The sequence below is a fragment of the Orbicella franksi genome, chromosome 8, assembly GCF_964199315.1.
Source record: "Orbicella franksi chromosome 8, jaOrbFran1.1, whole genome shotgun sequence".
In the NCBI taxonomy this organism is placed as follows: domain Eukaryota; kingdom Metazoa; phylum Cnidaria; class Anthozoa; order Scleractinia; family Merulinidae; genus Orbicella; species Orbicella franksi.
In genome coordinates, this window is record NC_138152.1 from 14,839,606 (window position 1) to 14,861,971 (window position 22,366).

The 22,366-nt window shown below is 39.9% G+C and overlaps 4 protein-coding genes and 1 pseudogene across 7 annotated transcripts in view; 3 read left to right on the forward strand and 2 right to left on the reverse strand.

Moving 5' to 3' along the window:
* The window catches only part of LOC145494756 (2-aminomuconic semialdehyde dehydrogenase-like), a 119,503-nt gene that overhangs the window by 64,076 nt on the left and 33,061 nt on the right, over positions 1–22,366 (reverse strand). The window lies entirely within an intron of this gene.
* Positions 1–22,366, reverse strand: part of LOC145494684 (5'-3' DNA helicase ZGRF1-like) — a 71,507-nt gene that overhangs the window by 31,680 nt on the left and 17,461 nt on the right. For all 3 annotated transcript variants that reach the window (XM_081474234.1, XM_081474233.1, XM_081474232.1), the window contains exon 5: positions 234–398. In XM_081474234.1, the coding sequence (XP_081330360.1) occupies positions 234–398 (165 nt within the window). The remainder of the gene's footprint in view (positions 1–233; positions 399–22,366) is intronic.
* The window catches only part of LOC145494710 (extracellular calcium-sensing receptor-like), an 81,712-nt gene continuing 61,780 nt past the window's right edge, over positions 2,435–22,366 (forward strand). The window contains exon 1 of the mRNA XM_081474273.1: positions 2,435–8,909. Within this exon, the coding sequence (XP_081330399.1) occupies positions 2,624–5,176 (2,553 nt within the window). The 5' untranslated portion in view covers positions 2,435–2,623 and the 3' untranslated portion in view covers positions 5,177–8,909. The remainder of the gene's footprint in view (positions 8,910–22,366) is intronic.
* LOC145495001 (extracellular calcium-sensing receptor-like) lies at positions 13,261–17,369 on the forward strand. Of its 2 annotated transcripts, XM_081474573.1 has the most exons (2): positions 13,261–16,697; positions 17,062–17,369. In XM_081474573.1, exons 1-2 carry the CDS (start codon positions 14,208–14,210, stop codon positions 17,203–17,205), a joined length of 2,634 nt encoding a protein of 877 aa, XP_081330699.1. In that variant the 5' UTR covers positions 13,261–14,207; the 3' UTR covers positions 17,206–17,369. The 2 variants fall into 2 exon arrangements, with proteins under 2 accessions (XP_081330699.1, XP_081330700.1); XM_081474574.1 differs by having other exon boundaries at positions 13,261–17,147.
* Positions 19,390–22,366, forward strand: part of LOC145494748 (uncharacterized) — a 5,681-nt pseudogene continuing 2,704 nt past the window's right edge.

A 22,366-nucleotide genomic window follows, 5' to 3' on the forward strand; every position in this document is an offset into this window, starting at 1 on the left:
ATGACACACTGTGAAGCGAACTTAAGTCCCGTGAGGCTCCACATCTTATTCTAATTAAGGAAATTGCGACAACCAACCAGGGACTGATAGCATTAAACGTGGTGAGAGCACGTTGGTTAGTTTAGATCAAGATCACGAACTTTAAATAGATCAAAGTTACCTTGAAACTTAATGAATACCGACTGAAGAAACACCATATGGACAGTAACAAAACACAAAATCAGAATGCATACCCGTCTTTTCCTCTTCCCTGATCGGTATAGAGGTTCCGCAAAGTGTTCCACTTCCTTTTCCTGTGCCTTAAAAGTGACCTCATGGGTGTGGTCAGATGACGGGCTCAGCCTCTCCTCAATGGTAATCAAGTACCGATCACTTTCTAACTCTTCCCCTAGGGCCAACTGTAAATGGGTGGAGGTAGCCAGTTAGTGTTATAAACCTCGATGGGACACATTATTGAATCGCACTGATACCTGTGAGTTTAGTTAGGCCGGTTCATCGAACTATACATGTGCCGAACCGACTTGTGATAATGATTTAAGTAAATTAAGATAATTAAAGTGCACCCAACCCTTAAAACTTGTGGCTCGTCAAAGTAGGTCAAAATGCTGCCATTTTAGTTCACGACCGAGTTTTTGGGGCATAGGTCGAGGGCCGGATGTGACGTAAAATCCAGAACACACGATGATTCTGTAATTCGCATATTTATTTGCTTCGATGGGGAAAGGCTGGGAAAGTAGTTCGAAAAAAATGCTAGCCAGGTGCGTTGTAGTAGGATGTAGCAACACAGCAAACGCACAGGAGGTAATGCGCTTCATGCCATACCGTTTTACGGAGAGATGATCGTCCTGAAGAGAAGAAACTTACAAAGCGTAATATATCAAACACAAGAGACAGTGTTTCATCGGGATATCCAAACACCGAGAAGAGAGTTGAAAATACGACACGTAGTGGAGTATTTTTGACGAAATTCTAGGTGTTTGGTTAGCCGATGAAACACTATCTCGAGTGTTTGATATATCTTCTCCATCGAAACAAAAACTAAGGAGTAAACGGAGAAGTAAAATCGTCAAAATCTATGCCAATTCAGACCGGGTATCCAAACTTCCTTCTGTGTTTTAACTTGATGAATTATTAACGAGTTTGAGAAGGTCGATTCAAACGTCGAACCAAATAGGATCGAACTTTATTGCTAATTCGACACAAAAGCTTTGCGTTAAAATGTTACATGTACATGCATATATACATAAAAAATATGTAAAATATTGTACGTATACGTAATGTATGTATCAGATTCTGCACATGAAAAGTTCCACTCCTGAATGAATGTTTTCATTGATTTTCTAAATGATCATGTTGTCCCGTTTGAAACTGAGGCCCAATCCAGACCAATGTGGTTATCCTCTTGACGGTGCACTCCATTCTATCACCCCAAAAAAAGACACAAAAAAAAGTGTACTAGGAAACTTGAAAATAACTTTCTCTCAGTTGTTGTTGATGCGATTATTTTTCGGCAACATCGCTAAAATTTAAACAACACCGCTTGCGAATTTGTTTGAAGCGAAATGCTCCTTTTTTTTTCCCGTAAATTAAGAGCTATTCATGTCACTAAACTGCTTTGACACTCACACTTTGACAGCCTTTTTTTTTCTTTTGTTTCCTGGAATGATCCTAACAAATTCGGTGCGAAATTTCTCTCAGATGTATTTTCTTGTTGCGACTCAGGTGAACAGGCAAAATGTTAAGCTCCATCATCTCCGTAACTTGTTCTTTAATTGTTTTTTTTAGTGGCGAAATGACAAGAACATTGTAATTCAATGACATTGCTAGCAAACCAAAAGCTAATTGGGAACCAAAGATTTTGCCATAGCTGGTAGGAATAATCTCAATAAGTGGCTTTTGGACTTCGATTTGTCTTGGTTTTAAGTATTCAATTCTTGGCAGCTAATGGATGCAAGCTTGTTGCCAGATTTCCGAGACTGAGCCGGAAATCTGTTGACAGATTTCCTAGAATGAGCCCATCAGAATTATGCACAAATTCAAAAGCTCAAATTTTCTCAACCCTTGCGTCATATCTTTTTGTACCAGGTGATTTTCGTGCGCTCTCGCTGACTCGACCACTCGATTAAAATCCACAGAAATAACGGAAAGACTACACGTAGTCTAACTTTTCTACTCTTTCTTTCCACGTGAAACAGGAGCCAAGCCAGATTTCAACAGGAAGCACTGTGCAAATAAGCTTTTTTATCACCTGCAGCAAACATCAGCAGGTAAACAAACAAATGCTGTCAATATGGTAATAATCAATATCAAACACACTACAATATTGACAACTTGGCTGCTAAGAAAGGAAGTTGTTCAAATTTTGTGCGACAATGTTTTACTTTCATCATCTTTTTTCGCATAGATGGTTGACATCTCGCAGTAATTAGAGAACACACTGACACCAAACATCATAAGGAAAAGCCTACTCGTCATCAAAATCGTTCGAGCTAAAGGCTATGTAAATTTCGAAAGATCATCGCCTTAGCGCTCAGACAGTCGTAGCAACCTCTACACAAGTACATGTAACGAGCTTAACACTCTGATATTCAGCTCATTTTCAATAACGAAAGTACAAAGCAAAATGGTTCGTACGATCCGTTCATTGGACTGCTTCGCGTTTCTTGGTTTCTGGTGTCACGTTGTTGTGCAAGCCACGTATAGACAGGGAGACGTCATGTTGGGTGGCCTTTTTAGTATTCGCCACTTGCAGGGCACATCAGAGGATAAATGTGGAGAGATCTCCTTGGAAGTGGCACATGCACAAGCGATGATCTTCGCCATTGATAAGATCAACAACGATTCAACCCTACTTCCAAACCTTTCTCTAGGTTACGACATACGCGATTACTGCGAAAGCATTACACAAGCAACCCAAATCACCTATGAACTGTTTAAAGATACATGTATGTGCTATAAAAACACCACACAGAGAAACATTGGAAAAAGCTCTATCATGGCACTAATCGGCCCAACCTTTTCAAGTACAGCTCTTGTTCTTGGTGGAATTCTTCAAATGCTTAATGTTACAGCTATAAGCGGGACAACAACAAGTCCTGAACTAAGCTCATACACTTATAAACATTTGCATCGCTCAGTGCCTTCGGATACTTATTTATCAAAAGCTGTGGCTGATATCATACACCATTTCAACTGGACCTATATAGCTGCTGTCGGAGTCGATGATTCGTATGGACGAAATGGAGTATGGTCAGTCATCAAAGAAGCCGAAAATAAAAACGGCTCATTCTGCGTAGCGCTGACAGAATTCATATCACATAATACGCAGACTACAAACATGAAGGATGTTGTTAAAAAGCTAAGACGACACGAAAACATCAGAGTTATTAACCTGTGGATTAATGGCGGCACTCTGAGAAAATTCTTTAGGGAAGTCAGGAGACAAAACCTCTCCCGGCGAGTTTGGATTCTAAGTGACATAACATCCACATTAAATGCGAACGGGTTCCTTCCTTCTGACTTGTCGCCGCTTCATGGGTCACTGGCATTCCAACCTCACAATTTCCAAGACGCGGGGTTTAAAGATTATATGAAAACGTTGCTCCTTAACAAGGCAAATAGGCAGGACCTTCCGGAATGGTGGGGCGACATAAGGGCACTGGATAAGAACTGTTCAGCCCTTACGGGCACTGCAACTAGGCACGAGGACCGCCGAAAAGAATTATGTGTACAGAATATTGTTAATAATGTGTACAGCTCATACGTTCCGTATGTCATTGATGCTGTATATTCCGTAGCTCATGCTTTGAATATTGCAACGCAAGATACCAGCAGAATGGATAATGGTCAAAGGAAGCCCTACCTGAAACTGAATGACTTGCAAAGGCTACTTTCCAGAGTCAACTTCACTGGACTAACGGGGAACATATTGTTTGATAAGTTTGGCGATAGGCAATCTGCGTCTTACGATATTGTCAATTTTCAACAAGTGGAAGAAACTGATGCTACGGGACTAAAACAAGTTAAAGTCGGATACTGGGACGCATCAGAGCGGTTACATTTAGACGAAAGCATTCGTTGGAACAGCCAGACGGGAGAGTTTCCAAAATCCGAATGCCTGGAACAATGCTCTGCTGGAACAAGAAAGTCTACTACTTCGCCTTGCTGCTGGCAGTGCATCCCCTGTCCTCGGGGTACAATCAACCCAGTTTCTGGAGCACAAACCTGTACTGAATGCCCAAGAGGGAAACGTTCCAATGAGGCTAGGACAGCGTGCGTAGATTTACCTTTAGCCAATCTGAATTACTCTAGTCCAGGAGGAATCGCTGTTCTAGTATTTGGCGCATTGGGTATCGTTGTTACAATCACTTCATTTGCTGTTATCTGTAGATTCTGGAACACCCCCATTGTAAGAGCAAGCAACAGGAAACTGAGCCTTGCTCTCCTGGCAATCATTCTCTTGATGTTGTCGTTGGCCCTTATGAATCTGTTTGAACCAACAGGTACAATTTGCATGATTATTTATCCTTGGCGTTACATAACTTACAACCTGTGTCTTTCATTTCTACTGGTAAAAGTCCTTCGCATTTCCAGGGCTTTTGAAGTTCCAATAGTAGCCAGTTTAACAAAAATCTCCTTCACTACTAGAATGGAAGCAGTAATTGTAACGACACTGCAAGTGTTCCTGCTGATTGTTTTGCTACCTTGGTCGCTTTTGGATCCACCAGTCGTTGTAGAATACATCTATCCTGAACATTATGCTTTCATTCAATGCAAGGCGTACAGCATGTCATTTGGAAAGAGCTTGTACTTCCTTAATTGTTCCTATATTTTCTTGCAAATATTGCTTTCCGCATTCTGTTCCTTCAAGATTAGGAACGTTCCAGAAAACTTCGGTGAGGCTAAAAGAATAGCATTTTCCATGTACATATTTTTTATTTCTTTGCTAACATATCATCCGGTAGAGTTCTCAATGAGTGCAATGTATGTGACAGTTGTCGACTGTGTTACAACACTGTTGAGTGCCTACGGTTTTCTTTGTTGTATATTCTTGCCAAAAATATATATTATCCTCTATAGGCCAGAGCTCAACACTTCAGTAAGCCTACGTCTGGAAGTAACTCAATTCTCGTTTGGGCCACGTTCCATCCGTGTGAATCCCGCAATTCAGTCATAGTTCCTTCCAGTAAGGACGAACACAAACACATTTATCTCGAGACCACTGAGTGCTTACGAGTTTCTTTGCAACATATTCTCGTTTAAAACCTATATCATCGTATTTATGGAGATAATTAGTTATTTGGGTTTAGTTTTGTGCATGTGAATGTCGTATTTGATCAGTAGTTCTATCCAGTAAGATTGCACATAAACGCATATATCGCAAACGGAGGAAAGCTTGTTTCGATTGCTCTATGTTAGAACTATACATATACATTTAAAACGTATTAGTTACTACAATTCGAGACAAAAATCCCTGCGACGAATCAGGTAGCATCCAATGAGAAATTGATTTGGGTTGATGCACCATTGTTCAATTTTCGACCCTCTCCTCCATCCATGTTAGAAATCAAGGAGAGGTGACGATACAGCTAAGTATCAACTGGCGGCAAAAAGGTAAAAATCTCCAGCGGTAGGCCAGAAACAAAGACCCGAATAAATGATATCTTATCCAAGGCTCGCATTACTTTTTGCGCTCTATTGTCTAGAATTCGAAGTGGTATTTTAAACAGCTACACGCGAATTGTGCAGTACTTTAAGCCGGAATGATAGCTTTGTTTGATACACCAACAACTGAAATAAATCACGTTTTCTTTCGGAAACGATAAAGGTGTTTGAAAATTCGAAAACACTCGAATTTTACGTAGATCTCCTTTTTGCAGGTTTTTTTTTTTTTTTTTTTTTTTTTTTTTTTGCACTATACTACCGATAAACAAGGATTTAAACGGTATTGTCTATTTTCGTACGAGACAACAGTTGAAATAGCTCGCCCTACCACATAACACACGCGACCGGATTGGGTTGGAGACTACGTAAATTCAAACTTGCCTAAATCAGCTTCAGTCGTCAAAACACTCAATTTGTGATACATTTTACCTCTTCCTGTGTTCGTGACAATCGTTTTAGCGATATCTGAACGTGTAGTCACCAGTTTGTTTGACTGGCTAACACATGTTTACATTGCAAATTAGGCACTGCACTGTAATTGCATAGTATTATTCAAAGTACATCTAGTTCAACTCTGAAGCCGAAACAATACCATTTCGTTTCTGAGGAAAACACAGAAAAAAAAATAAATAAAAAATAAAATAAAATAAAGAAGTCTTCGCAATATAAGAATCAGAGCACGACTTATCGGTGCCAGCGCTAATCAGCAGTTGACTAGCTCCGTGATAGAACAAGATGAACCAAATTCTGCGCTGTGATTGGCTACCCGAGCGACAGAGATGTCGCTATCTTGCTCGCTCGGGACTACCCACTATGTCCCGCAGCAAAGATTTTCCCGAAAGCCACATACTCAGTTCTCGCTCCATAAACACGCCAAAAAAAAATAACTTAGCCAATATCCAGCCATCTTGACCAAACAAGCTTGGTCAATAACCCATATTTATTATATGGCTGTGTCTCACAAAGACTGGGAACTATCGAATTCACGAATTTGATTGGCTGAAATCGATGTCGACCGCGGTCTAGATTTTCCCATCTAGACCGGCATCTAGCTAGACCGGTTTCATTTTGCGTTGAAAAAGTAGCAAACTAAAATACAAAAATGTACACCATTTCTTTTATTTTCTTCTCATGGAAGTGCCAAAAAGCTCGATGACAAAAAAAAAGTAATGAGGACGAGCAAATTTCGGCAGGTTTAAGTTAAGCTCATGGCCGTTCGCAAGCAAACTGTCAGCAAACCAGTTACATTAAACGAATTAAAGTTTTCTTCTTTGCCATATAATAAACATCTTATTAGCCGAGCTAAGTCGGTCTGTATGGGAGAATCTTGACCTCGGCCGTGTGTACAGACCGAACGCAGTGAGGTCTGTACTCACGACCTCGGTCAAGATTCTCCCATACAGACCTGCAGCTCGGTTAATAAGAGCTAATTATTATATAGACACGAGCGTTTTACTGGAAAATATAACACTCATAAAATTTATACCAAACCACATCCGGGACTCGAGTGGCGTATTTTACATGTCCACACTAGTGAAATTTCACTGATATTAAGTTTGTCTCTTAAAGTGTACTTAAATTCGTTGTTAACGATCGAAACATCTTCGGATCTTCCTCGAAAGTCTTCGGGCAATCTACGGTAATCATCGGAAAATTTCGGAAAATGCTCGGCAACGTTCGTATGACCTTCGGAGAGGTTTTTGAGAATCTTCGGAAATCTGAGGAAAGTTGTCCGAAGTCTTCGGAAAATCGTCAAAAACGCCGTCCTCAGTATGTCTATATAATAAAAAGAACATCACACGTTACCTCGAAGATATGAATTTTGTGTTCTCGTGGCAAGAACAAGATTCTTCTTGCCACTCGAACATAAAATTAATATCTTCTCACCACCGTGTATACTCTATGCATTGATCTGAGCACTGAGTTCCACTAACCTCCCCTTAAAGGCTTAAAGTGCCACTAACCCCAAAAGTTTTTTTTCGCTAATATAAATTTCCTCTTTCTGATCACCACTGCGAAAAAATTATCGTTGTAGCTATTTTCGTTCATTTTCTATGAATTTTTAAAGTTTGTAAATCTGCCCCTTTCCATGTTCACGATCGAGGAATAGCGGACAATGGGACGAGTTGGCTTTGACGTCACTTCGGGAATAACGAAATTTTGTTTCTGAGAAGAATGTATGCGAACATGCGATAGTGTGTGTCAAAATCGTTGCAGAATGCAAGGAAGATATGTTCTTAGAGGCTGCAGGGATACAGGATGCGTAGAATAGAGTATTCCTCTTCATTTAATACCTCTATCTCGATGAAACACTACCAGAAACGAGAAAAAGACCAAAGAAGTGGGCTCATCTGTGCGAAGCTAAAGCCGGGGAGCCATTGAGGATTTCTTCGATCTCGGGTTCGCCGCTACTGTAAAAACCTAGAGATTTTCATCGCCTGTATATTCTTCCCTATCTCTAGTGGAAAGCTTGAAATTGTCAAGGTACTGCATAAGACAGGAATTTGGGATAAGCTGGAAGCCATCTGACTATTCTGAGCGCAAACGATCCTCCGAGTCCCAGACGAAACTGTAGGTGACGAAATTACACGGTAAATTAAACGCATCGCGTTTTGAAATAAAGACTTGTCTAAACGAATAATAAACGAAACCTACGTTTTACAACGACGCGAAGAAGATTGTTGAAGCTTCGAACTGGTGAACTAGCTACGTATTTGTGGATTTTAATAAAAACACACGCACGCCGGAGGTCGCCTGTAATCTGGCCTTGTTTCTCAATGGCCATTCAGAACACAGAATTGTTTTGCTTTTTGAGCTTCGTCTTTGAGGAACGAAATACATCTAAATTACAAACTTAGAATGGACCAGGCATTTATAAATATACGAGGAAGGCGAAACAAACGATTAAGATTCGACTCTATAGCTACCGACGGAAGTTGTTGTGCTGGAAGAAGAATGCGCTTGTCAGTCAACCGAAACGCAAACTAATAAGTCGAGGACTCCCAGGTTATTAGCGTGCGTAAAATGGACATTTCATTCAAAATAACAGTGAAGTAGAAATGTATTCATTCAACTGAAAGTATACTGAACCTCTTTTCAAGATCTTGTCGACGGATTTTCCATGATTTCACTGGTACGGAATATGCAAATTTGCGTAGCTTGTGTTCGTACACAGTAATTGAATATGCATATACTACGGTCGGTCGACAATAACGAAGCGGAAAGTTACCTCACCTTCGAATATTGTTTGCCGACATCTCTGGTTATCTCTTATGTTAAAACTATTTTCAATCATTGATCTGGAGAAGTAGGCAAGAGTAGAGTACGACTGCATCGCATTTTAACTTGCATTTCGGGGGAAATTAATATTTGAATGTAAAAGTGCTTTGACACTGAAATTTGCACGTTCCGTAAAGTCAAATTACCAACTCTTCGTGTTCTTTGACATCTTTATAACTCTTTAAGAGCTGTAAGCTAACTCTTCAGTCATTTTTTGTACCTTTATAACCCAAATGGACCGGCAAATTGTCGATCCCCGCCTAAATATAACTATACAACGTGGCGATCTCGACTGGCGACACGAACTTCGAAATGGAAAAAAAAATATGCACTTCGCAGCCGTCTAAATCGTAGCTAGACTCCGAATTGTAATGCTAGATGATACAGTTCTTTCACTCAAAGTTCTCGTACAGTTTTGATAAAATATGAATCACAAATGACCCGAAAATGTTTTGACTGCCCTAAAAGCTCAGTCCAAAGTCTCTTGAGTGTTTTAGCCGGGTTCCCGAAGTGACGTCACTAGAAGCCCGACCTAGATCCCACTTTGCGCGGTCGTGAAAATAGAAATTACGTGTTTAAACGCCTGTAGAAACACGGGGATTTTATCAATCGAGATAATTTTTTCGCGGAAGTAGTCAGGGAAACTAGTAGATTTTATGAATGGAAAAAAAAATTTGGGGGTTAGTGGCACTTTAAAGGCACGCGTGTATAAGCGTAAGCATAAGCAAGTTACGCCAATTAACACACGTTGATAATAAGCGACTCTTGTTGGGAACATTTTCTAACAAAAGGCGCTATACTACTCGACTGCGGGCAGCCGGTCTTTTCTATTAGTTTAAGTTTATGGCATCCATAAACTGATGTTAATGAGACCTGAGAGACAATATCTCAAAGACAGGCACACACATTCTGCATTGTAACACTTTATTTCAGAGACATGTAACACTATGAACCTCTTGTCACGCTCATAGGTAAATCCCAGTAACATGGGTAACATGCCACCAATTCCTGATCTCAAAGTCCATCAGGGATTCCCAGTTGAAAACAATCACCCCTTTAGATATCACAACGAACCTTTCATTTCCTAAGTAAGGCCACTGTTGTGTGCATCTGTAAAAGACAGTGTATCAATGGTACTAGTCATGTCTCTCACGTGTCCACCTCATGCCCCTGACCTCTTATCAAGCACACGCTCCTCGTTGTATTCAGACTTCTCGTTTGTGCCGATCCTTCGCCACTGATTTTTCTTTTGACCTATTCCCCTTTAGGCAAAAGCATCTCGCCTCATAATCGCTGACGAATTTCGAGAGAAAACCAAACTGCTAGCAGTCTGCTATACTAATGGCACTTCTGTTGCCTAAGCCCTGGCCAAACGGAGTCGCAAGTTCTCAACTTGCGTCTACTTGCGACTCCGTTTGGCCAGGCCTTGCGTGCACTTGCGTTGACTTGCGATGACTTGCGCTCACTTTGGTCGAGATCAAATTGCACGTACGTCGATGGAAGTTTTTCACCGTTTGGCCACCCAACCCAGGTCAACGCAAGTTGAGTGACGTCCATTAACTTATTATTAGCCAATGAAACACAGCTTATGTCTGCCTTGAAATGAGTTTTTGTGGCGACCTGCGTGTACTTGCGAGGAAACTTACGAGTCCGTTTGGCCACTCAACGCAAGTTTCTACCCAAGTTCAACGTGTGGCTACTTGCGTCTACTTGCGACTCCGTTTGGCCAGGGCTTTAAGCTTTTTTAAAAGTTATCGACCAGTCTTATCAAGTATGAAAACATGAACCAGTGTCTACGTGACAGATCAATCTTTTACCAAAAGTGAATATTAGGCACACAAGGTATAATCCACTTAAAAAAATGGACGTAATAATTGTCGTCGGTAACAGAAAAGGAAGACAATCTATTCTATCATTTTTAGCTTTCATTTTGCGCTATCAAAACCCACGATTAGTTGCTAGCAGAATGGGGCATCCTCCTAAAACGACGTGTTTTGAATAATGTGAAACAAAGTAATATAAAAGTTAAAAAAAAAAAAACAATGTTGAAAGACCAGTTCAAAGACTACAATCTAGGCTAATTTGAGTCCGCTCATTTCGCAAATTATTATTTCAAGCCAGCTCTGATACCAAATGCGATTGCCTAGTCATGACTGTCATGACTGCTGTTACAAGCTGCTTATATAAATTTTAGATGCAATATCTTGCAACAAACAATAAGAATTTTTTTATTCGCTTCGTGTAAAACTCACGTTAAGAGCACTTTTTACAAAAGGTGTTAAAAATTGATGAATACCAAGGCGTGCGAATGCGCAAAGTAGCTCCTATTGGAAAGAAAGTAGGGAGCGAGCGAACAAACGATTTCATCATTTTAAGAACGACATTTCTCAAAGCAGCCATATATTCTTACAACAGCGAAAGGAAGCCAATGCGCCCTTTCAATAATAATACACTTTATAAGAATATCGAGGCGGAAATTTGTGAAATTTTAAGAATAAACCTGAGGATGAGATTTAGAAAATAATGTAAATTTCGTGTATTAAAGATTTGAAAATACATAAACGGCAAAACCAGCCAAAAAACAAACAAACAAACAAACAAACAAAAAACAACAACAACAACAAAAAAAACAATGAAACAGCAGCGCTAGCTGTATCTTCGAAGCTAAGAACATTTCTGCAAGATGTTATGTATGTCTTATCAGGCTTTATTGCCTGCAGTCTGGCTCCAAACTTACTTCAACGCCATCATAGTCATAATAAGACAGATAATCTGACGTTGTGTCGGCATAGTCCACTTGTATTCCTATAATCTAAGAATATTCACAAGAATATTCTCAGCCTATAATCGGAAGAAATATAAGAATATTCAGCCTAGGACTAAAAACAACAACAATATTCTTATAAAAAAGAGAGTGTATTGCGAATACGAACATGTTAAGAAGTAAGACATACTACGGTCTGAGATTCGACACTGGTAAGGTAAAAAATACAAGATGAGTTGTCTGGAAAACGATGTACAATTAACAAACAATTCATAGATAAATAATTTCTGGTAGATAACAGCCATGAGTTCAAAGTTTACACCCTCTTCTCGTACAGCCTTCTCTTTTCATGACGTTTAGTTCACTTTTCCTTGTTATTTCACCTGCTGTTGTAGTTGTTGTTTATCTCCACACCACTGACAAACTTCAGAGATAAACTTCCGCAATACTGGCCTGTTTGCAACAGTCCCTTTCCACAAGTAAAGTGCACCATCACGTTTCGGAATATTTGCCCGACCGTGCTAGCTCACCAGTTGTTATTTTAAACCAGCTCAAATATTAATTGCAACTCTCCGACCGAGATTTCTATTACTTGTTGCTCATGCCTTCCAACATTTCTAGCCGCGAATATCTGATATCAAAAGAAGTTTTAGATATATAAATACTGGTAAGTGAAAATATGTACAAAATATATTCCCCGGGTGTGAAATGAGGTAGCCAGTGAGTTAATGTTTTAAACATTTTTAAAAAAAAGCAAATATTTTATTCCAGAGTTGTAGCAATAGGAAAAATAAGTCAATATCGCGCATACAAAAATAAAAACAAGCAAGATAACTAATCTCATTTTTGGCCTTATTTTCTTTCGAAAGTGTCGAATTTCTTGAGCTACGAATCCAACATCCCCTTCCGAGAAGCCAAGACCATTTTATTTGTATTTTGTATTCTTTTTTGGCGGGGGAGGTGATGTTTATTTTTAAATAAAGAACGTAGGCTCCACGTTTATCTGAGTCTTGCTCTCCATGCGGTCGTTAATGAAACAAGGGTATGTCGCCATCACTTTGATGGCCTCATTTACTCGTCATTTATAATTAAAGTTCTCCGAGATTCAGGCACGTTCTGCGTAGCTTCTGAATTTTCGATTATTATTATTATTATTATTATTATTATTATTATTTTTTAATTATTTATACATTAAACATGGGAACGACAGACATCTTGCAACGAATACAATATGAGTCTGACGTTTTTAAAGCTTGTTTTAACACCATAATAGGCTTGCTGCTGAGGTACAGATGGAACTCCTTCATTTTGCTCAAATATCATAATAAAACGATTTCAGTTTTAACGCACGTAATAACCAAGCTAATAACATCCCTTTAGATAGACTTTCCTTTCAAATGTAAATTAAATGTCTAACATCCGTTTTCAAAACGTCACCAAAAATCAAAGATTATTGAAAAGTTCATATAAAAAAAAAGATAGTCAACTTTAAGTTGCCATTAATATTACCTAACCAGAGTTAGAAAATAATACCAGCCAAGTCAAGCAGCGAGGTAGACCTGCCCACAGAAAACTTGCGTTACACGGACAAAGTTTTCATTTTTTTAAATATATTTTTGAGCGCAAGAACTGATAAGAACGCAATTTAAACTTTCGTTTTTTCATCCGTTTACCCTGTTTTTATTTTCTTCCACTGCGGCACTTCACGTTAACCTTACAAGTGAAAAAGGGGCCAATCAGTTAAAAATTCAAAGCCAAAAGAGTTCCAAAAGGTCTAGAGAGCAGCAGACATGTAAAGATTTTAAGGAAAACGACCACTTTTTTAAGTTTAAAAGACATGTTTCGACAGAACTTCTGTCATCTTCAGTTGAATGAATGATTACAAAGCAAGTTGAATTCAACTTGCTTTGTAATCATTCATTCAACTGAAGATGACAGAAGTTCTGTCGAAACATGTCTTTTAAACTTAAAAAAGTGGTCGTTTTCCTTAAAATCAAAAGAGTTCCACTATAACGCTTTCTTTCACCCGCGACAAGCATCAAGGAGTGAGCAAATGACTATCATTCGCCGTATTCAATATTCAATTACCGTAAATATGTCAGTTAGGTATTCTAACGAACAATACTTAATACACTTCCCCGCCAAGTAAGCTGCACAATGACAATGCTGTTTAAAGACGTCCGCAATTGTTTGACTTCCCTTGTTGGCAAGATAGTCAAAATATAATATCACAGACAAAACCCGGCTCCTCTTTGAAATCACCGTGTCGTAAGCGCCTTAAGCTTAAGGAAACCATTGTTTTAACAGACCTCGCTCGCTTATTTAACAGGAACACTCCAAAGTTAATTCTACGCCAGTAAATTCAAGGAAACCATTGTTTTGACAGACCTCGCTCACCTGTTTAACAGGAACACTTCAAAGATAATTCTACGCCAGCAAATTCAAGGAGCTAAACACTTTGATCTTAGAATCATTTTCAAAAAGGAATACACAACTCAACATGGTTCGCACAAAACCTCATTCGTGGTGCTTCGCAGTTATTGGTTTCTTGTGCTATGCCGTTGTCAGAGCCCCATACAGACAAGGAGATATCATGTTGGGTGGCCTTTTTAGTATTCACCAATTGGAAGGAACATCGGAGGATAAATGTGGGGAGATCACCCAGGAGGTGACAAACGCTCAGGCGATGATCTTCGCCATTGATAACATAAACAGCGATTCAAATTTACTTCCAAACATTTCTCTTGGATATCACATACGGGATTACTGCGAAAGCATCACAAAATCAACGCGAATCACCTATGAACTGTTAAGATATAATTGTTTTGTGAACACAACCCTGAGCAACCTTGGACAAGAATCCATCGTGGCTTTAATCGGTCCAACCCTCTCGAGTACAGCCATTTTTATCGGAGGAATTCTTCAAATGCTTAATGTTACAGCCATAAGCGGGACATCGACAAGTGCAGAACTAAGTTCTCATGCATACAAGCATTTGTATCGAACAATAGCTGCAGATACCTATTTAGCAAAAGCTGTGGCTGATATCATTGATCACTTCAATTGGACCTATGTAGCAGCTATTGGAGTCGATGATTCGTATGGACGACATGGAATATGGTCAGTCATCAGGGAAGCCGAAAACAAAAACGGTTCATTCTGTGTAGCTCTGACAGAATTCATACCACATAATACGCAGAACACAAACATAAAAAATATTGTTAGTAAGCTCATTCGACACGAAAACATCAGAGTTATTGCCCTGTGGATGTACGGCTCCATTAGAAGGAACTTTTTAAAAGAAGTGAGGGCACAAAACCTGTCCGGGCGAGTTTGGATTCTAAGCGGCGCAGCATTCGATTTAAATGCAACTGGTTTGCTCTCTTCTGACGTTTCGCACCTACACGGTTCAATTGCAATCCAGCCTCGCAACTTTCAAGACGCAGGATTTAAGGAATACATGAAAGCTATGCTGTTATATGAGGCAAACAAGAGAGACCTTCCGGAATGGTGGAATGACATTTCGAGGCTGGTTAACAGTTGCTCAGCTGGTAAGGACAACCCTACGCAGCACGAAGATCGCCAAAAACATTTATGCGTACAGCATATTGTGAATTATGTGTACAGCTCACATGTTCCATATGTCATTGATGCTGTATATTCCGTAGCTCACGCTTTGAATATTTCAACTCAAGATACCAGCAGAATGAATTATGATGGTCAGAGGAAGCCTTATCTCAAACTGAATAACATGCAAAATCTACTGTCCAGAGTTAATTTTAATGGGCTAACGGGAAACATAGTCTTTGATGAGTTTGGCGATCGGCAATCTACAGCTTATGACATTGTCAATTTTCAAATGGTCAAAGAAAATGACACCACGAGACTAAAAAAAGTTATAGTTGGAAAATGGAACGAGAGACAGGGCTTGCAGTTGGGTGGGAACATTCGTTGGAACAGCCAGAGAGGACGGTTTCCAAAGTCTGACTGCCTAGAACAATGCTCGGCGGGAACGAGAAAATCCACAACTTCACCTTGCTGCTGGCAGTGCATCCTGTGTCCACGAGGTACAATAAACCCAGTTCCTGGAGCACAAACCTGTATTGAATGCCCACGTGGGAAACGTTCCAACGAGGATAGGACAGCGTGCGTAGATTTACCTTTGGCCAATTTCTATTATTCTAGTACAGGAGGAATTACAGTTCTCGCATTTGTTGCACTGGGTATGTTTACCACACTCTTTTTCTTTGCTGTTACCTGCAGATTCTGGAACACTCCCATTGTCAAAGCATGTAACAGGGAAATGAGCCTTGCTCTCCTAACCATCATTATTTTGATGTTGTCGCTGGCGTTTATAAATTTGTTTCAACCTACGGATACAATTTGCAAGATCGTTTACCCATGGCGTTACATAACTTACAACCTCTGTCTTTCCCTCTTACTGGTAAAAGTCCTGCGTATTTCCAGTGCTTTTCAAGTTCCACTTTTATGTGGTTATACAATAACCTCTCTCACTAATAGAATGCAAGCAGTCATTGTAGCAACTCTGCAAGCGTTTCTCCTGATTTTGTTGCTAACTTGCTTACATATCGATCCACCTTTCACTATGGAACAAATCTATCCACAGCAATATACTTTAATTCACTGCAAGGCATACAGCACGGCAGCTGGAAAAAGTCTGTTCTCTCTGACATGTTCCTACATCTTAATTAAAATGCTACTTTGTGCTTTTTGTTCGTTTAAGGTGAGGAACGTACCAGAAAACTTTAGTGAGGCTAAAAGAATAGCATTTTCCATGTACATGTTTTTGACTTCTCTCTTAGCTTACTATCCAGTAAAGTTCTCTATGGATGGATGGTATGTGACAGTTGTAGACTGTGTTACAACACTGTTGAGTGCTTACGGTTTCTTGTTTTGTATATTCTTGCCAAAAATATATCTCATCCTCTATAGGCCGGAGCTCAACACTTCAGTAAACGTACGTCAGGAGGTGACTCATTTTTCGTTTGGGCTACGTTCTATAAAGGTGAGTCCCGCATTTGATAGCTCCACCTAGCAAAGCCAAACATGAACAAATTTACATCAAGACTACTGAGTCTTTACGCCTTTTTTAGGCTGCATATCATTAGAAGAGAAATCTATGTCATACCATTTAGGGCTGGACCTGAAAAATTAACCTAGGGTAGGCCGGGAACTTAACTCAGTTTACGTTTCATTACTACCCAGGAAGCCGGAACATGCACCTGTAAATACAGTTATCGCAGTAGACAAATGCTTCTCAGTTGTTGTACAGTATTCATCTGTAGTAATCTTGTAAACTTTCGTCCTCATTTGAAACGGGCTTAAGGCAAAAGAGATTGCATAATCGACCGTTTACTTTCTTTCCATTGGCTTGTACTGTAGCCTCTGGATTTGACTATCTTCACAAAACGAATTATTCAAATGCCGCCGGCCTCCCACAGGGGCAATTCATTTGCACTCAGTTTTTTCGGTCATGATGGTTGGAACTTGCCGCTCGTATGGTAATAGGTATTAAACGTCCTTCATATAGCAGAAAGAAACTGTTGCCGCCATTAATTTAAAATGGCCATAAAAGGTTACTTTAAAATCTTGTAACAAAACCAACTGTTATCAAACTTTAATCGCTATTCCTGATAGATATCAGTCGCAAAACTGATTTAGTCATAAAGAAAGAATCAAATGACATGTAATTAGGATATAACTCTATTCATTGTAAAGAACGGACCATATAAAAAGCTACCTGTATGGTACACAGGTAAGCCAAGCTTAGTATACACGAGCTTAATTATCACTTAATGAAATAGCGTCAACAGAGGAGGTTCGGCTTTAATATACCACGGGTAACAATTAATCATGACCTCAGCTGTGTAAGAGATCGTGTGAAAAATACTGCTGTCGCTTTTAAGTGTTAAAAAAGTAAAGTTCTCCTTGGAACTCACCTATGTTGTCTTTGATCGTTTCTTGTGGTTTCAATTCGTTTTGGGCGTCCAAGTGGCGAATTAACGACATAAAAAGGACGCTATGCCGTTATGATTGCAGTGTGAACATCCTAACATTTTGACTTAATAGCAACATAACGACAGGAATATAACGACAAAGGAAAATAACAAAATATATTTTCCTTATGGCCTAGTTCACATTATTAAAGTGCACCTAACCCCATTTTTTTTTTCCCGCTAAAATGAATTCACTTGTTATTCGAAGCATTTAAGCGAAAAAAAAGTGAATATTTGGTTAAAACCTCGATTTTCTATGCCCTTTCAAGGTCGTGCTTGAAGTGTTGCGCGACCGCGTTTTAGGGAGTCTGGGGCGGCGGTTGCTGAACGCGTCTACGCAGGAACCACAGCTCTCTGTATTTGCTCGAGAAAATGGAAAACAAAACTAATCGTTCCAATATATTCTGTGACTAAAACGTCCAAGTTTGTTTCAGAAACATTTCTTTTTCGTCACTAGAGTCGGAGTTAAGTTTCGATTCGGAAGACTCCTAAATAAACTTCGATCGAGCACGTTCGACAACTGTAAACTCCCTACTTAGAGCTTTGTGAGCAATTTGCAATATTTCAAACGACGGGGAAGACTTCTTTGCGGATAAGCTGCTTGCATTTTGGGGATGGAAAGCTAGATACAAAGTGGAGGAGCAGGCAAACGAAAGGCAGGAAAGAAAGCTCAAGGACTGCTTTGGATGGTAATTTCGTCACCTAAAAACAAGATTCCCACGCGTGTTTATAGCCTCTTTACATTTGTCCTTAGCGAGAATGTATTTTATCAAGGTATGGTTGTTCTATTAAACCCAGTTTGTGTTTTACTTTCTGGAATGCTTCATGTTTATAAGAGCGACGTAAGTGTTACAGTTTTCGAGACTTGATGACTTCCAAAACAGTGGCTTCGATTGATTGAAAATCGCGACCGTAGAATTGTTTGGACTTATATTTTTGAAGCTGCGGGAAGCAAGGCGGAAGGAAACATTTCATACAGTTACCGATTTCAAATTGTCACACGTTTTAAGTCGAAACTCCAAATAACCAATGTAAATCTTTCTCAAAGTTTGCAGTAGAATTCGTCGGATAAGCGAAAAGGATGTGCTCCCTAGGCGGTCCGCAAATAATGTTACGCGGTCATATTTTCGACACTATTGCACAGAATTTTTGTCGCACTGCTGATTCCCAAACCTTCGAAAAACTCAGTGAATCTAACATTTTGTTATCATGTAATTCTACAGGATTAATCTTCGACTTTTATCTAAATCGAAAGAGACAGAAGTGTTGGTTGGCAGACGGTACAGTTGCGACCTATTTACATATCAGTATATTGGTCGTAACGCTTCTTGATTGATCACACAACTTTGCCGGTTATGTTATAAATACTGCGGGACTGGAAGATATTAGTCCGTGAGTCAGGCAGCCAAATTTAGGCTGCCGGTATCATTCAGGGTGAATAACTTTCATGGTGTTTTTTGAAAGGCCCTGCTATTGTAGACTTGGAAAATCCATAATAGCACTGGATCGATGGTAGTTCCTCCGTGCTGACTGCATTTATTTGCACCCCCTTCCCAAGGCATAACACATTTGGCCCATAGTTAACGTTCAATTATATGCAGCTACAAATGCTTATATGAGAAACCATAAACTGCAAGGGACCGCATACGATACGCATACGACCCGTGCACTATATCAAGTTCCGTACTTTGAACTCACTTGCGCCCCGAAACACGCGTTGCCACATCACATGTTTCGGGGCGCAAGGAGACAAAGTGTCAAGATTGGTGTCTCGAAAAGCAAAAGAATAAATGTGGCTGGACAAGGCCAGCCTATACATTTAAACATTCAACCACATGGCCAGTACCATGCTTAAAAAACGCAGCGTATCGGATCTAAAAAGACCTACGGTCCGAAAATACATAAATGAGAAACCATAAACTGCAAGCGACCGCATACGATAAACGCTGCCAACGTAGGATCTACAAGAGATCTGATCAGCCAAAAAAAAAAAATGTATGAAGACAAGCAATAGACTGCAAGGCTGATACTACGTGAAAAACGTTTCGAGACACCAACATGACAAGAACCGATAAAGTAGGATCGCAACAGTGGACAGCTGTTTCGCCCTTCTTAGCGAAGATATGTAAGTGTGGAGACATAATTATACTTTTAAGAATCTACATAATGTGTTTGGGAACATTTTGTGTAATACGCGAGCCTGCAAATTTGGTCAGCGGTATGTTGATTTATGCCATGTCTGAGAACTCTGTTGCTTGATGTATCCGCCATTTTGAAAAGGCCAACTTCGTTACGGTAAGTGCTTAAACTACCAGATATCTATCAGTCACTTAATTATTCCACAAAATATAAATTTTATAAACATTTTAGTTTTGTGTACTCTTAGTTTTGAATAAATCAGTTGTAAAAACTTTGTTTCGATTGCAAAATAGCATGACAAAGACGACAGAGCTGAGGCACAACATGAGATGTTCAGTAAAACATAATCTATAGAGTACTAACAAACAAGGAAAAACAGTCCATTTCTGTCGTGGCAATCAATAGCTGGAAATATGTTTAACCTTCTTCATAAAAACTCTAGTATATTTTAAAACTTGCTCTCCTTTATGCAAAAAACTCCGCTTCTCGGTTTTTTTTCTGATAATTCACCTTTTATCTATTTGGAACTTAAATTGTACTTCGTATTATAAGAAAAAAAAACAGCTCGCATTAAATCTTTTTTAAACTCTTATAGAAATTAGCCTTTCAGTGGGATCTAAAGTTTGAAAATACTCGATCTATTACTGAGTGCTAATTTACTAGTGCATCTATAACTTGTACAAAATCGTTGATATCATTTACGCTATTGTTTCAGAGTAAATAATAGATTTCACTTCCCGTCTCCATTAAGCCACACGGCTTCACAAACCTCGCCTGGGACAACATAGACAGAATTGAGGAGACCTTGTCAGGGAAAGGAACATCCCACCGTGTCAACGGAATCACTGTAGAGGCTAGAGTCTTCGGTCCTCACCCACCGCCGAAAGACCTACCACGCATTGACAAAAGGAAATAGAGAACATCAACCCCAACTTCACGTTTATGTCGCTGGCCCTCGTGTGGGACCACATCCTCTCAAAACCAAGGATGACTATGCTGGTGAAACCAACAAAGCTGCGAGAAATTCAAAGCAGAAAAACATGCTGTGGATCCTTGCTAGGCAAGTCAATTCAGAAGTCCAAAAGGTGCCTAGTTGGACCGAATTTAACATCCAAACAAGAGATCGAGTTCAAGTAACACCACATGTCGAAGAGTATCTCCCGACAATAAATACTCCAGCAACAGCATTAACAACAGTGTTTGAGATCCTTAACCAGCCAGAGGAAATCAGGAAGAAACTTGATCTATCATCAATTGTCGTTGTCATGGATCAAGCACTTCACGCAAAAGCAGCGGAAATTGCATGGAAGCAAGACAGTTTTCCAACATTGTTTTGCGAATTGGAACATTTCAAACGATTTGCGTTGCATTGGCTATCCTGGGGAAACGATTTGGAGATAGCGGTTTGACGGACATCTTCATTGAATCACAGATAGTTGCTGAGGGCTCCATAAGTGGTGTCAATGATGGAAAGCATTACAACCGTGGCCTGCATGAAAGTACCTGTATGAAGCACTGATGAGGTTAGCATGGGCTGAGTTCACGAGAAGGCTTGAGAACAGCGATCCCAATCATCGCATCACAGTAGCGTCTTTTCTTGAGCAGGTGGATACACTGGCTAATAATTTGAAGGAAGAGAGCTTAGACCAGCTGCTTCAATGCCCAGTCCCGCCTCAAGTGATGACTATGTGGAGAGAGTTCCTGAATCATCCTCGTCGAAATAACGGTGAACTTTCAGCATTCTGGATGTCATATGTCACGGACATGGTAGAGGAAATAGTTCTTGGCCTGTTGCGGGCATCTCGTGAAGGTGACTGGGATTTACATCTCCATTCCATACGAATGATGATCCCTTGGTGTTTCGCCTATGACAAGGTGAACTATTCACGATACCTGACTCCTTACTTTGCTCAGATGACAAATCTCAGTGACAAAAATCCTGAGGTACAGAAGGCATTCAAGGAAGGCAGTTTTTCCGTTCAGTTAGCCAGCAGCAATCCCTTTGGGAGGATTCCAGTTGACCAGACAACTGAGGTCACAGTGAACAAGGATACCCAGAATCCTGGTGGAACCACACGCTTTAGCTTAAAACCTGTAACTGTTCAGCGCTACTACCTCACAGCAGAATACCAAAGTGCATTTCTTGGGCAGCTAAGAAACATGGTACAAGGATCCAACTCGGAAACACAGCATACAGAGCTTCAGTCATCAAAAATAAAGAAAGATGAGCTGGCAGTTTTGTCCATAGTTGACCTCATCCAAGGCTGGGTTAATTCTTTTTCTGAGAGCCAAGAACTGGTTAGCATTTCAACTGCAAAGGAAGCCCCCAGAGAGACTGCTACAGACCTGAAAACAGCACACGCGGTTGGTGATAGATGTTATGCAAAGTTTAAATGATGGATGGAGACTCCTCAAGACTCCTCAAATCAGGAAATTCCATGACATTTAGCGACATGAACAAGAAGAAACAGGTGCAAACCAAAGACCGATCGATTACTTTGAA

Bases quoted from the DNA above. Each gene is read 5' to 3' on its own strand.
- LOC145495001 (XM_081474573.1), top strand. From the start codon at position 14,208: ATGGTTCGCACAAAACCTCATTCGTGGTGCTTCGCAGTTATTGGTTTC. The intron at 16,698-17,061 runs GTGACTCATTTT...TTAAGGCAAAAG, and splicing joins CAGTAAACGTACGTCAGGAG to AGATTGCATAATCGACCGTT.